This window comes from Ascaphus truei, chromosome 8 (assembly GCF_040206685.1).
Source record: "Ascaphus truei isolate aAscTru1 chromosome 8, aAscTru1.hap1, whole genome shotgun sequence".
NCBI classification, from domain to species: Eukaryota; Metazoa; Chordata; class Amphibia; order Anura; family Ascaphidae; genus Ascaphus; species Ascaphus truei.
Genome location: NC_134490.1, coordinates 79205571 through 79223041, shown reverse-complemented (window position 1 = coordinate 79223041; position 17471 = coordinate 79205571). Strand labels below are relative to the sequence as shown.

At 44.3% G+C, this 17471-nt stretch overlaps 1 protein-coding gene across 2 annotated transcripts in view; it reads left to right on the top strand.

The window, feature by feature from the left end:
• NOC3L (NOC3 like DNA replication regulator) overlaps positions 1-17471 on the top strand; it is a 61799-nt gene that overhangs the window by 25746 nt on the left and 18582 nt on the right. For both annotated transcript variants that reach the window (XM_075612817.1, XM_075612816.1), the window contains exons 5-10: positions 998-1155; positions 1263-1319; positions 1466-1596; positions 2633-2794; positions 7194-7287; positions 9034-9209. In XM_075612817.1, the coding sequence (XP_075468932.1) occupies positions 998-1155; positions 1263-1319; positions 1466-1596; positions 2633-2794; positions 7194-7287; positions 9034-9209 (778 nt within the window). The remainder of the gene's footprint in view (positions 1-997; positions 1156-1262; positions 1320-1465; positions 1597-2632; positions 2795-7193; positions 7288-9033; positions 9210-17471) is intronic.

Genomic DNA, 17471 nt, shown 5'->3' with positions numbered 1-17471 from the left:
CCTCCCCCCCCCCCCCCCCCCCCACCTACCCTTGTTTTCCCACTCCCTATCCCTGGGGTATGTCCCTATGCTACCTGTGTTTTGCGTTTTTGTGCTATATCGTCTTGCTAGTGTCGCACGGCTCCATGTATACGTTTACCTTGTGCTTGCATGAAATATTTTTGGATTTGGCATTGATCCCGCTTTGAGATTCCTTAGTAGTCGGTGAGTGCTGGAACTATTATTATTTTGTTAATTGCATTTATAACAGTTTCTTTAGTTAAATGTAGCATATTATTGACTCTCTCTGTGGATAAGCGCACTGCTACTGTATTGATACCATGTGTTGCGTATGTGCCTGATTATTGTTACATCTGTGCAGCACCTTAATATCCCTGTGTGTGAGAGCAGTGCCAGTCTGGGGTGCCACCCGCTAAGGCTTGGGCCCCGCTGGCGGCGTGCAGCTCTATTCTGCGCAGAGCTACAGGCGTGAAACACGTTCGCCAGGTCTGAAGACTGTTTTTTTTCTGTCTTCAGAAACATATTATTACAAAAAGGTCCACATTTTTTTTAGATTTTTGTAATAAGCTTTATTTATTTTTTTCAACAAGCCCTGGAGTACCTGCTATTACCTACCTGTATTGCCAATCTTTTTGCAGCTAATGCACCCAGGCAGTATACTGTACCATTTTTAGTGGAGTGCCCCAATAGCCATTCAATATATACATTTTTACTCAACTTTTTCTTGTCTTTTCTTTAGCATATTAGAATCACAAAGGATTCACTCCCACACGGCAATGCAGGCACAATATCTATCTTTTTTTCCTTTTCGGAAAACGGTTTGTTTTATGTGCAAATGAAATCCTCCTTTCCCAGAGCTAAAATGTTGTTTTTGATGATTTTCCACTGAGCACAAAGGCACTGGTTTGCATAGTCCTACTGGTTTAAATGATTCGGGCTGACAAAGCAAGTTCTCCTTTCTGTTTCTTTACCTCTTTGCTCTGTGCATTGTTACCAGCGAGCCGATACATGCCACGAAAAGGAAACAGGACAATGTGGTTGAGAAATATGAGAAGATGCCCAGGCGCATGAAGATGGAGCCCGAGAAAGAACTTATTCACCTGCTGCCTATTAAAGACAAAAGGGGCATCATTCCCCAGAGCATGGAGAAGCCAGGTAATGGAAAGCTGGATCCAGGGTCCCCATAGTAGTTGAATTTAGTTTGAAACGGTTTTGGGGGCTGTAGTACCAAGCACAATGTAACCCAACCTGTCGTCCTGCAGTTATCCCTACAGAAGAACAAGACGAGGAAGAGGAGATGGAGGTGCAAGAAACGGAAGGTAACTAGCTGCATTCAACCAGCTGCATGTTGCTGAAGTGGTCCCAAAAAATGGGGGTGTCTTCAGCTTTGTTTTGCAACCCAGAGCTGATTTACTTGGTAAACAGAGCACCTTTTTAAGCAAGGCACAATGTCCCATGTTTCTAGATCTCCGTCAAGAGCCGCGGCTGATACTTACCACCGAGGAACTGTTACTTGTGAGGAGAACCAAGCTGCAGGAGAAGAAGACTCAGATCGCGCTGTTGGCATCGTCCATACTTGCAGACCCAGAAAACAGTGTGTGTGGTTTGTAGTCTCTTACAGGACCAGCTGTAATCTTTTGATCTGTATATATTCTGCACAGCAGCCCAGCTGGTGATGGAACATTTTGAATCTGAGGGTTGTCATGCACTTTATGAAACCCATTGAAGATTTATGTATAGAGTATGGGATTTCCAGACCACGGGATTTATTTTGTTAGGATGTATAAAATGTAATTCATCTTTCTCCAGTCTTTATAGTGTACTTTACGATGGCAAAATGATCAGAATGACATCTTCTTGCGTTGCACATTATAGTAGTTGGTGGAGGTAGTTAAATGGAGCTTCTGTTTAGTGCTGGGAAAAACCCACCATTGTCTCTTGGTAAGAAATTCACATCGCTTTTGAAAAGGCCCTTAATACTGCATGTTGAACTTTATAGATAGTTTAGCTTGTGGATTGCCATTCCCTGTAATAGTTTTATCTTCTACGGAACGTCTAATATGGGTTAGTCGTTAGTGAATGAGGTAAAAAAAAAGTGTTAAAAGGGAAATATGGAGTCCTTACTTGTCTCCAGTTGCAGTAGTCTCTATCTCTCTATCTCTCTATCATAATACATATTTTTTGGTTAACCACTTAGCGGGATGAGCTGCCTTCTCCTTGGCTATGGGTGAAGTGTGTGTGTTCATAGTTTGCATTGTAATGTTCAAAGCCAACACCAGAGGCCAATCATATGACATTGGATATTCAAGTTGTAGTTAGAAGGATGAGTTGGAAACTGTTAATTCCTGTCTCAGTATCATTATATAGAATGACAGAAATATAATGACCATTTAATAACTCTATATTGGCCGCCTGACTGTTCCAAGATTACTACGGGCAGGTTAAGTATGATCCATACCCCCGGAGGAAAGGGTCCCAGGTGGGAACAAAACGTTTACGGGATGGTCCTATTGTAAAAATGTTTTGCTAAAACCCTAAATGACCACACTAATCTACACAATGCTGCAGCTGGCCCGGTAATGTCTCACACCGCCAATGCCTTCTTTGTTTTAACATGTCTTTTGTGCGGCAGGTCAAAAAGCTGAAGGAGCTCCGGGCAATGCTGATGGAACAAGACCCCGCAGTGGCGGTGACGGTCAGAAAGCTGGTTATGATATCACTGATGGAAGTTTTTAAAGACATTACCCCTTCCTATAAAATCCGTCCATTGACAGAAGAAGAAAAGACATCTAGGGTATGGTTTTTATTTATTATTGTACACTTATCTTGTACAAAATGACCTACCCAGTTTATCCACTAATATGTCCTTGCTAGAGAATATTTAGGCTTCGTTCCAATAAATGGAGCTAAAATGTTCTATGGAAAAGAGGCCCATGATTGCCTTATTGTATTTACAGCGACACGGGATTTCTTAATAATGTAAAGAATATATACTGAATGTTATTAGAAGAAAGCTTGTTATCACAGTGGCATTTTGTATTACATCCATGGGAAAAGTTTTCAATGTCTTGATATTGTGCTGTCCCAGTTAGGTATCAGTGGGATGGAATGTTTCGTGTGGTTGGGGAATAGGCAGAGCGATCAAAAACTATTCTGCTACTGCTCGCCTCAGCTGAAGTGTATTCTATTGTACTGGATGGTAATAGAACACATCTTAGCTCATTTTGCCTTGTATAAGCTGAACCATCCCGTAACGGACCAAACTTCCAGTGTTTAAATCTAGTTTGTGGATCCACTGTTCTGTCTCTTTGAGTGCAATAGGCACTTGGGTTGGTTTACATTCAAGTATTGTGGAGTTCTATAAGCATTAAAATAATGTAATCACAGCAGATCTGAAGTTGCTGGCGGGTGATGTACAATGACTAGAACTTAACCAGAGAAATTCCTGAGGATTTCCTTTATTTAATTGTAGGTCACTGACATTATCGTTTTATAGTGATGTTGGGAGCGCAGTTGGCAAAACGACAATTTAAACATAATATTGGTGCGAGTTGTATTTGTGTTTGGTTCAGCTTTGTGTTTGACACCCTGGACAACTATGAATAAGTCACATGTTAGTCCAGTTAAAAGGCATCACAAACTGTTTAGAAGTGCAGTCTGGTCTATACTTGTTACATTTATTAATGGTGTGTGTGTGTGTGTGTGTGTGTGTGTGTACTTCCTGTTTGATGTGCCGTATGGCTCCAAGTATTCAGGAAAAGTGAGAGAAACCAATTTTTTTAATGGGTTTGTGTTTCTGTTCATCCAAATCAGTACATTTCTCCAGCGTCCTATAAGACGGCCGATAACAGCTGGTTATCTCCTATCTGGGGTAGGACGAGGTCCGGCGCAGGTTTATAGGAGGTGTGGCCTGTTCACTGGTCGGTCGTTCTTCTCCTACCTAAGATGGGCGAAGTGTGTGTGTGTGTGTGTGTGTGTGTGTGTGTGTGTGTGTGTGTGTGTGTGTGTGTGTGTGTGTGTGTGTGTGTGTCTCTATATCTCCTTCCCAATCCCCTTCTTTTTTTCTTTATTTTTTTATGGACTGGCTGCTCTTAAACTGTCCACCAGTGAAGTCCCACCTACTCTGCCAGTGTCACATTCATGTCACCCTCTGGCTGTGCTGAAAGATTAGGAATCAGACACATGGCTGCTCTGTTGCTGGTCTGGGACGCAGGATTCCCCTCCGGCAGTCTCCACAATGTGGACCCGGTGACCCAGCAAGGGGAATGTCACTTGCGGTCACATGAGACACTGGGGGAGCATAGAAAAGCAGTACAGCCAGGTATTTAAAAGGTACCCTTTTGCCACTGCACTTTGTGGCAGTATATGTTTTGTGGACAGAATGTTATTACTTTTCATCAAATTGAATAAGCAGTACCTGCATCTGGAACTCAAGCTTTCCAGTCCAGGTGGAAGCGGCGATTGTACAAATAGCAGGACAGACGACCAGATAGAAGATCGTTCTTCTTTTAAAGAACCAATGGAGCGATGTATTGAGGGCGTGTTGCAGAAGCAATGCACCACTCTGGGAACAACTTTGAAACCAGTGACTACCATGGCCTGTATATCCAGAACCGTGAGGATCTCCATCTCTAATTTAGAAGACCGAATTGTAACAGGGACTTCCAGACAACGATTGTTGTGATAATCTTTTAAACATCAGGCGCCATTGATTTTCTGTTACACATCCATAGACGCAATCCGGCTCTGAGCATACGAAGTAGCCACCAGGAGGATGCTGTGCTTGAAGCCTTGGACAGAAGACACATCCATCCTGCTACAGTTTATGCACCTCATTGGGCTCCTAAACTCAGTCATGGACGGGGTTCCATGGGCAGATTCCATCTCGGATCGTTACAGATCAATTTTATTCGACGCGGGAGGATCAAGATTCCCACACCGCAAGACAGTATTCCTCTTGTGGCATCCACAAGACATTCTGCTTTGGTGAACCTTAAATAAGGCAGGTCCATATCTCCCTAAACATGGAACCTTCTTACCACAGATGCAGGAGAATGGGAGTTGTGTCCACAGGTATTCATGGATATAGTACGTCGATAGACCTGATGGCATCCAGAGCAAACAAAATGGTTGCTCAATTTGGTTCCAGGTGGCAAGATCTAGAAGTCACAGTTGGGGACGCCATGTCGGTCATATGGATATTCCCTCCAACATGTTTCCTCACATTCCATTACTCGAGATGGTGATAACCAAAATCAGGAGACACAAATCAAATGCTATATTTTGATAGCACTGCATTGGCCCAGGTGGGCATGGTTGGCAGGCCTAATGAACAATAGACACTCCATGAATGCTTCCTCCACGTCCTGCCCTGCAAGGGACAATTCTCCATTCCAATACTGGTTTCCTTCAATTGACGTCTGGGTGGTTGAGAGAAGATCTTTGAGAGCACTGTGTTTGTCAGACCAGGTGATTGATAACTTGCTCACGAAACATGTCACCTCTGCTATATATTACAGAATATGGAAGATATATTCTTCAAAACTTCACAGATCTTACGGTTATACAACTAGAGTTTCAAAGGGCTCTAGCCTGCTGCACTGAAGGTACAAGTGTCAGCAATTTGTACCCTTCTTAATAGGCAAATTTGCTCTCGATACTATGGTAGCCACGTTCATCAGGGCAACCATCCGAATCGAGCAATGGATTAAAGCTTCCATTCCCTCATGGGAACTGAATCTGGTCTTGGAGGCTTTCAATTCAGCGGCTTTTGAACCTTTTGCGTGACCTAAGTGAAACACCCACTACCAAGACTGTATTTCTCACAGCAACGGCATGCAGAGTTGGAGGCTTTCAAGGAACTGGATTTCCAAAAGCATCATGATACAATTGTCATGCAAACGGTTCCTCATTTCCGTGCTAAGGTGGTGTCCGAGATTGCCATGAATCAGGATATTATGGTCCCTTCTTTTTGCTCTCGCGATTCCACCGAAAAGGAGAGAATATGACATAAACAGGATGTAGTTTGCGCATTGACAGCCTATATCCAGAAGACAGCGGAAATTAGGAAAACCTCAAAGCTGTCGGTTCTTTTCTAAGGCCCCAGAAAAGGGCAAGCGGTCTCAGCCACATATATGTCAAGGTGGATTAGAATAGCCATCAGCAAAGCTTATTCTTCTTTAGGGAAGGTGCCACCACGGACGATTAGGGCTCATGCAACAAGGTCCTTGGCAATTTATTGGGCGGAGAAAGCACAGGCCTCCCGCACAAGACATATGTAAGGCAGCAACATGGTCATCATTGCAAACCTTGTCTAAGCATTATAGGTTCGACCACCAGGCCTCGGCTGATGCAAAACGTAGGTGTTAGGTTTTACAAGCTGTAATTCTGTCAACTGCTAAGGATGTTACCCGCCCAATCTGTTTAAATGCGTTGGAACATGCCAGCTGTTGTCTGCCATAGAGGATGCTGAAGAAAATAGGACATTTACCTACTGGTATCTCGGTTTATTCAAGTCCTCTATGGCAGCCTTCTCCCCTCCCTTGTTTTTCTTTTTTCCTGTCTATTTTGCTTCGTTTGTGCCTCTTTATGAGCTTCGATAACCGATAACTGACCAGGGAACAGGCCTTTATACCTGGATCAGAACTCTTGTCCTACCCCAGCTGGACGGACTTCTATCCCAGCTGTTTTTGGCTGCCATAGACGACGTAAAGAAACCAAAGTATCTCTATGTACATTTCCCCTTTTGTTTTTATTCTGCAACATTTGAATATGATTTCCTTAAACTTAATCTTTGGGGTTTTTATTTTTTTATTTTTAATACCATGGATTTAATTTTGGACTGTAGGTTTACTGCGTTATCGAAATAAAAAAATGCATTGCGGGCCCCTCTGGTAGTAACGGGGTTAAGTAGGACCCACTGTACTACTGAGTGACACATCTGTGCACTAAAAGGTGTAGCAACCATATATATTCATTGTGAAGTTTTTTGTTAGGAAAACAAGAGTGTTTTTAACCGCTGGTAAATATCATTTTTCAGTCTCGCTCACGTCTTGATATTGCTGGGAACTCCATGCATGTAGTGTTTTGTCATTGAAGGTTTGTGCCTCAACCAATACAGAATTTGTATTGACTTGTCTCTCTCCATAACTTCTCTCCCGGCTAACACTCCAATCTCCTCTTCTGGAAAACAGGTCAAAAAAGAAACGCAGAAGCTCAGAGAATTTGAAGAAGGCTTAGTCAGCCAGTACAAGTTTTATTTGGAAAACTTGGAGCAAACCGTAAAAGGTAAAGTCTTTTTAGAGTTTCTTAAACATTTGTAATGCAGCTTCGATGCCCAATCTCTGCTTCGATGCCCAATCTCTGCTCTCCCCCTCCTATTTTACCAGTGGGTTCTTTGGAATTGATCTGTGGTCCTCTCAATTCTATATACAAATACTGCCTCTGATTCGCCAATAGAGCTGTGATGTCACGCGATGTTGCATCTTTATATTGCCCGGCAGAGCAAGGCTGACCCCTGGTGGCTATTATTTGAGTACAGATTGTGGTTAATTAAAGGCCAAATATCTTGCGACTCCGCAGAGGTATCAGCGCCGGGGGCACCCCCTGCTTCATGTCATTCAAAGATTTAGCAACCAGGGCAGCTTGTTCCTTTTTAAGCCTTTATTTATGAGATTGACCATTTTATATCATTCCTTTGTGTTTCATTTTACACGATAAAGAGATTTATAGACGTTTGAATACCAAGGGATAATTGCTATAATCTGAGAACCAAGGTCATTGCATCTTCACAGCGTGTCTTTCCCAGCTTAAGTTTCTCCAGGCAAAGGCAATGTCTCCAGTGTTGGAGATAAACATTAGGCGTCTCTAAATAGGGGGAGGGGCAAAAGTAGATGTCACGAGGGTTTTAAATGATGACCGTGGTGACAAGAGATCCTCACGGTTGCACTTCTTTAACCCCCCTTGAGACACACTGCTGGCGTCCACTAGCTTCCTGCTCCTAAACATCTCAACAAGTCCGGATGTATATAGAGATGTACACGTAAATCTTGAACAATCAGTGTTACTGCATTTGTTACTACATGTGAGAGACTGTACATAATACCGTGTGTGTGTGTGTGTGTGTGTGTGTGTGTGTGTGTGTGTGTGTGTGTGTGTGTGTGTGTGCGCGCACGCATAATACCGTGTGTGTGTGTGTGTACATAATACCGTGTGTGTGTGTGTACATAATACCGTGTGTGTGTGTGTGTACATAATACCGTGTGTGTGTGTGTACATAATACCGTGTGTGTGTGTGTACATAATACCGTGTGTGTGTGTACATAATACCGCGCTCCTCCCTATAGAAGTTTGCTGCTGGTTAAAAGATAGGCCTTGCATATAGAAAAACAAAAAGAGTGATTCCTGCGCTCCTACCAATTAGGCTAAAATAAGTGATCTCATGAATAAGGGTTATTTCGTTAAACCCTTTGGCCAAAGCGTAATAAGCCTGCAAGCCACGACAAGGCATAACCATATTCTGCAGGTACCTACACTGAATATATGTAATTATTGTCCCATAGACTAGTTAAAATGTGAGCCCTGACAGGGTTGAATAAAGCAAATGCTTTTGAGAGTAGTGCAATTAAAATCTGGCCAAAGCCAGTGTCATGGTTACATTACTGTAGAGGTAAACTGTTATTACATGTAACTACAGAGAGAGTACGTTGGAGGGCGGGGGAGGGTGGGGTTGAGGAGAGAGACCACCCTCAGTCAGGTGAGAGGGATACCGAGCAAACAAGATTATCGATCATTATTTATCCATCCATGTTTTCTGTTTCTCTGTAATGAGCAGCCGTTTCTGTTTTCCTTTTCTCCTCGTCTTCCGGCCACTAAGAGAATTCTAGACATTGACCCTAATGCTGCCCATCGTGTCTCTTACTTTATTAGTGGGTTGTGCTACTAGATTTACCAGAGTATATAAATCTATGCCGGAACCCTGGACCTATATCCCCCCCAGAATCCCCCACCCTCACCATTTTATTACTCGCGTAGACTGGAAGCAAATGAAGATCAAGAAAAGTGAAGTTGTCTCGTTGAAGGCGTATAAAGGCTTGGCTGAGATCGCCGTGAAATGCTTGTGTGAGCTGCTCGTGTCTCTGGCTCACTTTAACTTTCACAACAACATCATCGTGCTGGTCGTTCCCCTCATCAATGACCAGTACAAGCAGGTGAGCATGCCACGTCGTGTCTAAATCAGTGTGTTGGCGTTTCCTTTTCTTATAGCCTGGTAGCTTTTTTTTCCCCCTTCTGTACAAGCTGATGTTGCAGATCTGGTTATGTACAGTACAGAGGTAACGTGTACAAAAAAAAATCATAAGTGGCGCTCAACGTTACTGAATATTAAGTGATTATGTAAGGGTCCTCCAATGTGAATATTCTAGTGCACACATGATGGTGATACCGGTGAGGAGCACTACAGTGCACGTGAAAGTGTTATATAATAAAAACACACTTGTGATAATTATAGTAGTTGTAAATATTTGCCATAAATTCTGCAAACGGACGATATCCTCCTCCACTCAGATTTTGAAACAAGATGGGTTTCAAAATATCATCAGCCACTGGTATCCACAAAGCAGGGGAGCGGGGAAATGTACCACGGAGAAAAAGAGGAGCTGACAGAGTATTATTGCAGGCTTATCTGGATATTTTGCGGTTATAACCCTCCAATTGTTATACTCACAAACCAGCAGAATAATGGGACATGTCCAAGCTGTGCTAGATGTAGGTGACCGTGCCATACACTGGTTCCGGCGATCCCAGGAAAGAAAGACTATAATAGGGCAGATGGTACTGTACTTGGAAAAGGTAATTTATATAAATACTAATCCCTCCAGATTCGAGGCTTACATCGAGATCATTTTTTAAAAACCATTAGTGCCCTCATTCGGCGAGTCCCGTTCTTACCACACTCCACGGGACCATCTCTCCCGGGGACTTCACTTCCTGGTTATGGTAGCGGCCGCTTAGCAACCAGGATGACTCTTTCCCCGACACTGGTCCACTCTCCTGAGTCTCCGATGGGGCTGGTAACAGACTACGCGTTTCGCTATAGTGCAGCTTCGTCAGGAGTCTCTTGCCCCCACCTGCTTGGCTATATATACACCCCATCTCAGCACTAATTGTGAATACGTTGCAATTAAAGCTGCAGTTCAGGCTTTATAAAAAAAAAAAATTATAGTTTATTTTTTTACTTCAATAGTTTCATGTGGGCAATTTCTAATTACCTAAAGAACTGTATAGCTGCCGGTCAATTCGTTCTCCGTCTATTGATCGGCAAAGTTTGGCGACATCTTTAAATATGGGGAATGTATTTCCTCTGCTTCTGTCACTCAGTGGAAGCTCATAAATATTCATGAGCACTCCTGCACTGACATGTGCTAGAGGGAGGGCAGGGCTGACAAAGGGGTGTGCCAGGGCTTGTGACAGGACATGAAGGGGCAGTGCCTTAGCAAATGGCTGTTAAAATAGAATACAAGAAAATTGGTCTTTCAAAGATGTTTTTTTTAAAACAGAAAATGCTAAAAGTATTTTTTCTTACTACAGAACTGATTTATTAAAAAAAAACACACATGCAGGATATTGCCTGAACTGCAGCTTTAAGCAGGGTTACTAGCTTTGCTTGAATCAATAGGGCGAGGAACCGGTGCATGTAACTTTGGGAATGCAATTCTAACAAACATCTAATATACGTCCGTCACACAGTATTTAGTACAGGACTTATACCTAAGAATAATAAAAGATATATATCAATAAACACTGGTAAATAAAAGCAAAAAACTTAAATACAATAAAAACACAGACACATTTGCCCTCTCCCTGCATCAGAAGCTATCTGATTGGTTACATCCTGTCACATGGTGAGACCGTCTCTGTAAAAATCAAATTCTACTGACTACAGAGATTCACGTCGCTCTGTCGCCGTCGCCTCTACTATAAGCGCATGCTACAGATTCAATGCATTTGTTTTGAAGCGACGTCGCATCGCCGGCACTATAAGCGCAGCCTAAGAAGTCTATTTCTTTCTTACTATAGCTACATGTGAGTCTTAGATTAAGGTCGATGTAGGTTATAAATCCCCCAGACTTCTCCCCTCCACACAAAGCACGTGGTCGTGGTCGCTTGTTTCCCTTCTGTACAATGTGATGTTGCAGATCTGGTTATGTACAGAGGCACCAGATATTATTTCACCGGTTAATGCGATGCTGCCACGAAATGTATCGCAAGCAAAGCAGCGGCTGCATTGAAAACCCCGGTAATGCGTTCTCTCCCACGCATGCAGTATTTGCTATGGGTTTTTTCTGGCGTTAGTAAGGGTAATAATGTGTAGCTTTAAGAAAAAAATAAGGCAATAGCTCCCTGGCACCGGCAGCACCGCGCTCACCTCATTCGGTCACTGCAGGGGTGCGGAGCGCCAAATAAAACAAATTAACCGCCCCCCAGGAGACAGCGCGGGGAACTCCTCTTGCTGTCGCTGCCCGCAGCCGGTGAGAGAGCGAGAGGTGGCTCCAAAACCTTACATGGAACGCGCAAACGGTCCGGTCCAGTTGCTGCCCGTCGCTATTTTGGTTTCCTGTGGAGCAAGCGCTGCATTTAGGGCCCGTTCTATACTGCACGTGCCTCATGCTTTTCCCTGTTATAGAGCCGGGAGCTGCAGTGTGTGTGTGTGTGGGTGTGTGGGTGTGTGGGTGTGTGTGTGTTGGGGGTGTGTGTGTGTGTGTGTGTGTGTGTGTGTTGGGTGTGTGGGTGTGTTGTGTGTGTGTGTGTGTTGGGTGGGTGTGTGTGTGTGGATTGGGTGGGTGTGTGTGTGGATTGGGTGGGTGTGTGTGGGTTGGGTGTGTGTGTGTGTGTGTGTGTGTGTGTGTGGGTTGGGTGTGTGTGTGTGTGTGTGTGTGTGTGTGTGTGTGTGTGTGTGTGTGTGTGTGTGTGTTTTAAAGAAAAGTTTAATAAATATTTTTTTATTTTATTTGTGCAATCATTGACACACACACACACACACACACACACACACACACACACACACGAGCGCCAGTAGCGGTGCAAAATCATCTTTTCCCCATCTTTGCCGCTCCCTGCGGCTTCCCGCCCCCTGCCGTGCTCGCGCGCTGTGCCATTATAGAAAGGCTGACTAACATTCTGCGCGCGCACAGCGTAGCACGCACCCGGCACTATAGAACGTGCCTAGGGTTGCCAGGTTGCTTTTCCAAAAATACTGAACACAATACTAGACCCCCAGACCCCCCGAATACATATAAAAAATACCCCCGAATACATTATAAATTTCCCCCCACCTTCCCAATACAAAATATACCCCCACCTCCCCCCCATCATCATCTCAGCTCATCCTTGCCCCCCCCCCCATCACTGCCCCATCTTATCTCCCCCCCTCCCCCCATCATTTTAATCTCCCCAGGCTGGCCCCCATGCCCCATCTTATCTCCCCCCCTCCCCCCATCATTTTAATCTCCCCAGGCTGGCCCCCATGCCCCATCTTGATCAAACTGTTATGGAGAAGGTATTGCAGCTGCTAAATCAGGAGCCCAACGTGTATGCCATGAGGGCCCACACGGCAACTAGTGGCGCATTACTAATCTCATGCAAGGGACTGACAATTACTCGGGGTAACAAGTGTAAGTACTTCCCCAGCGTGGGAGTGAGCGTTACCGGGGGACGAAGCCCAGGGTGACATGGTTTGCCACGAGTTTCTCTCAAGTAACCAGTATGTCCGTGTCTGTGAAGCATTGAGGTTTTCAGGATATGCCTGCTTCAGCAGAGGTGGCTCTGATTGAGCCACCTGTGCATAAGCAGGGATATTATGAAAACCTGACCTGTTGGTGGCCTTTGAGAACTGGACTTGAGCACCTCGGGACTATTTGTGTTGTTTGTGTTTTGTCACTGAAATTGTATTTTGGCGTTTTTGATTGAATGAAAGACTTTTGAGTATAATTACAATTTCCGTGACAAAAAAAACAAAAGTTTCACTTGCAATGCGCGTGCTTGAGACACACACACACTCACTCACTCTCACTCTCACACACACACTCTCTCTCTGTCTCTCTCTCTCTCTCTCTCTCTCTCTCTCTCTCTCTCTCTCTCTCTCTCTCTCTCTCTCTCTCTCTCTCTCTCTCTCTCTCTGTCTCTCTCTCTCTCTCTGTCTCTCTCACCACACACACACACACACACACACACACACACACACACACACACACACACACACACACACACACACACACACACACACACACACACACACACACACACACACACACACACACACACACACACATTTTTTGGTTACAAAAGTTACTGGTGCTCCCATCCTTGTTATATTCAAGCATCCACACCCCTTCTCCACCTAGCCAGCACCCTGCAAAGGCCTGAGAGACTGCGCACTGCCAATATATATAGTCACTAATGTGACCTCCGTTAGAGATGGGTATGAGCTGTTATACAGTATAGTGGAATTTTAGTTGGCTGACGTTAGTCAGCCTTTCTATAATGGCGGGGAGCCGACAGACAGCGGCGAAGACGGGGAAAATCATCTTTTTCCGCTGTGTGTGTGTGTGTGTGTGTGTGTGTGTGTGTGTGTGTGTGTGTGTGTGTCTACACAAATTTAATAAATATTTTATTTTTACCAATGTTTTTTTTAAATAAATAATAAATTACACATACATACATACACACATACATACACACACATACATACATACATACATACATACATACATACATACATACATACATACACACACACACACATACATACATACATACATACACACACACATACATACACACACACATACATACACACATACACATACACACACACATACACACACATACACACATACACACATACATACACACACATACACACACACATACACACATACACACATACATACACACATACACACACACATACATACACACACACATACATACACACACACACACACACACACACACACATACACACACATACATACACACACATACACACACACACATACATACACACACACATTCACATACATACACACACACACACACACATACATACACACATACTTTCATACATACATACACACACACACAAGCATACATACACACACACACACACACACACACACACACACACACACACACACACACACACACACACAAGCACACATACACTGTACCTTCACAGCTCTCACAGTATACATACAAAAAGCATGCGGGACGTGCACGCGCGTTCGCATAGACACGCACGGCCGCATGCTGTATAGAACGGGCCTAAGAGGCTTACAGCCATAGAGTTGGCAGACTGGAATTTTTCCCCATATGAAAGATAGAGAATGACATTTATTCTGTCACCGCTAGAGGGCAGTAGTGTGTTACAGATGTATCACACAAGGCAGGAGATAAGATGAAATTGGATCACGTCCTTGAGAAGAAACACATGCTACAGTACTGTATGCAGTTTAGGAATGTTTGCTTTATGTCAAACTTCCCTATCAATAAATGTATTCTTAACTCTTGATAAAGAGTAACCATACAGAAGCTGTGTTTATAATCCCATGTTTATAATTTATAGTTTATTATCCCATGTTTCTACTGACGTTTCTGATGCAAAATACATCTTGGAATCTCCTTTTTAAAAGTGCAATGTATGCTTAAATTTTTTTTTAAATGTTGTTTTGATCAGGGCATCTTGAAAGCGAGAGGTAACTCTCAATGTATTACTTCCTGGTAAAACATTTTATAAATTAATCATATGGTTGAGTGCTAGTAAATCAGTGTTAACTCAATGTCTAGCCCAGTGGTTTGCAACCCTTTTTTGGGTGGTTCAGGAACCCTATTGTATTGTGAAATTCTGCGGAACCCCAACCCTCTCTAATAGCGTGTCTGAGATCAGATGCATTGTAAGGAACCCCAACCCTCTCTAATAGCGCGTCTGAGATCAGATGCATTGTAAGGAACCCCAACCCTCTCTAATAGCGTGTCTGAGATCAGATGCATTGTAAGGAACCCCAACCCTCTCTAATAGCGCGTCTGAGATCAGATGCATTGTAAGGAACCCCGACCCTCTCTAATAGCGCGTCTGAGATCAGATGCATTGTAAGGTACCCCGACCCTCTCTAATAGCGCGTCTGAGATCAGATGCATTGTAAGGTACCCCGACCCTCTCTAATAGCGCGTCTGAGATCAGATGCATTGTAAGGAACCCCAACCCTCTCTAATAGCGCGTCTGGGATCAGATGCATTGTAAGGAACCCCAACCCTCTCTAATAGCGCGTCTGCGATCAGATGCATTGTAAGGAACCCCAACCCTCTCTAATAGCGCGTCTGGGATCAGATGCATTGTAAGGAACCCCAACCCTCTCTAATAGCGCGTCTGAGATCAGGTGCATTGTAAGGTACCCCAACCCTCTCTAATAGCGCGTCTGAGATAAGGTGCATTGTAAGGAACCCCAACCCTCTCTAATAGCGCGTCTGAGATCAGATGCATTGTAAGGAACCCCAACCCTCTCTAATAGCGCGTCTGAGATCAGATGCATTGTAAGGAACCCCAACCCTCTCTAATAGCGCGTCTGAGATCAGATGCATTGTAAGGAACCCCAACCCTCTCTAATAGCGCGTCTGAGATCAGGTGCATTGTAAGGTACCCCGACCCTCTCTAATAGCGCGTCTGAGATCAGGTGCATTGTAAGGTACCCCGACCCTCTCTAGTAGCGCGTCTGAGATCAGATGCATTGTAAGGAACCCCAACCCTCTCTAATAGCGCGTCTGAGATCAGATGCATTGTAAGGAACCCAACCCTCTCTAATAGCGCGTCTGAGATCAGGTGCATTGTAAGGTACCCCGACCCTCTCTAATAGCGCGTCTGAGATCAGGTGCATTGTAAGGTACCCCGACCCTCTCTAATAGCGCGTCTGAGATCAGATGCATTGTAAGGAACCCCAACCCTCTCTAATAGCGCGTCTGAGATCAGATGCATTGTAAGGAACCCCAACCCTCTCTAATAGCGCGTCTGAGATCAGATGCATTGTAAGGAACCCCAACCCTCTCTAATAGCGCGTCTGTGATCAGATGCATTGCAAATTCTTCTATATTTAGTACACTTTTTTCAAATGACCTGAAAATTGCAGGGAGCCCTGATTGAAAAAAGCCCTGGCCCAGACCAGGATCGCTCAACTCCAGTTCTCATGACCCCACAACAGGTCAGGTTATCCGGATGTCTCTGCTTCAGCACAGGTGGCTCAATCTTCAATTGAGCCACCTGTGCTGAAGCTGGGATATCCTTAAAACCTGACCTGTTGGGGGGGGGTCATGAGAACTGGAGTTGAGTGATCCTGGTCTGGGCCACCCTGTCCATAAAGTGACATCAGACAAAAGGGACGAGCCAAAGAGAATGACCCCCCCCCCCGTGTGTCATCTCCCCATATTTACAAATGAACCATAAATATATATATAAAATTTTATTTTATTTTTTTTAAAGTCTGTGATTTTTTTTTTTAATATATATATATATGATAAAGTGTAAATGACGCAGATTTAACCCATAAACATATCACTACCATTGGCGCCTTAACGGCCGCTGTCTTCATTTATGGATCGTTATTCTTGTTCCTGTTATTATTTATCTTCCATTCAGACCCCTGACAGCAAAGGGGGTAACAGAGGAGCACAGCTAGTGCTTGTATAAGGGGGTAACAGAGAGGAGCACAGCTAGTGCTTGTATAAGGGGGTAACAGAGAGGAGCACAGCTAGTGCTTGTATAAGGGGGTAACAGAGAGGAGCACAGCTAGTGCTGGTATAAGGGGGTAACAGAGGAGCACAGCTAGTGCTTGTATAAGGGGGTAACAGAGAGGAGCACAGCTAGTGCTTGTATAAGGGGGTAACAGAGAGGAGCACAGCTAGTGCTTGTATAAGGGGGTAACAGAGAGGAGCACAGCTAGTGCTTGTATGAGGGGGTAACAGAGAGGAGCACAGCTAGTGCTTGTATAAGGGGGTAACGGAGGAGCACAGCTAGTGCTTGTATGAGGGGGTAACAGAGAGGAGCACAGCTAGTGCTTGTATAAGGGGGTAACAGGGAGGAGCACAGCTAGTGCTTGTATAAGGGGGTAACGGAGGAGCACAGCTAGTGCTTGTATAAGGGGGTAACAGGGAGGAGCACAGCTAGTGCTTGTATAAGGGGGTAACAGAGGAGCACAGCTAGTGCTTGTATAAGGGGGTAACAGAGAGGAGCACAGCTAGTGCTTGTATAAGGGGGTAACAGAGAGGAGCACAGCTAGTGCTTGTATAAGGGGGTAACAGGGAGGAGCACAGCTAGTGCTTGTATAAGGGGGTAACAGAGAGGAGCACAGCTAGTGCTTGTATAAGGGGGTAACAGAGAGGAGCACAGCTAGTGCTTGTATAAGGGGGTAACAGAGAGGAGCACA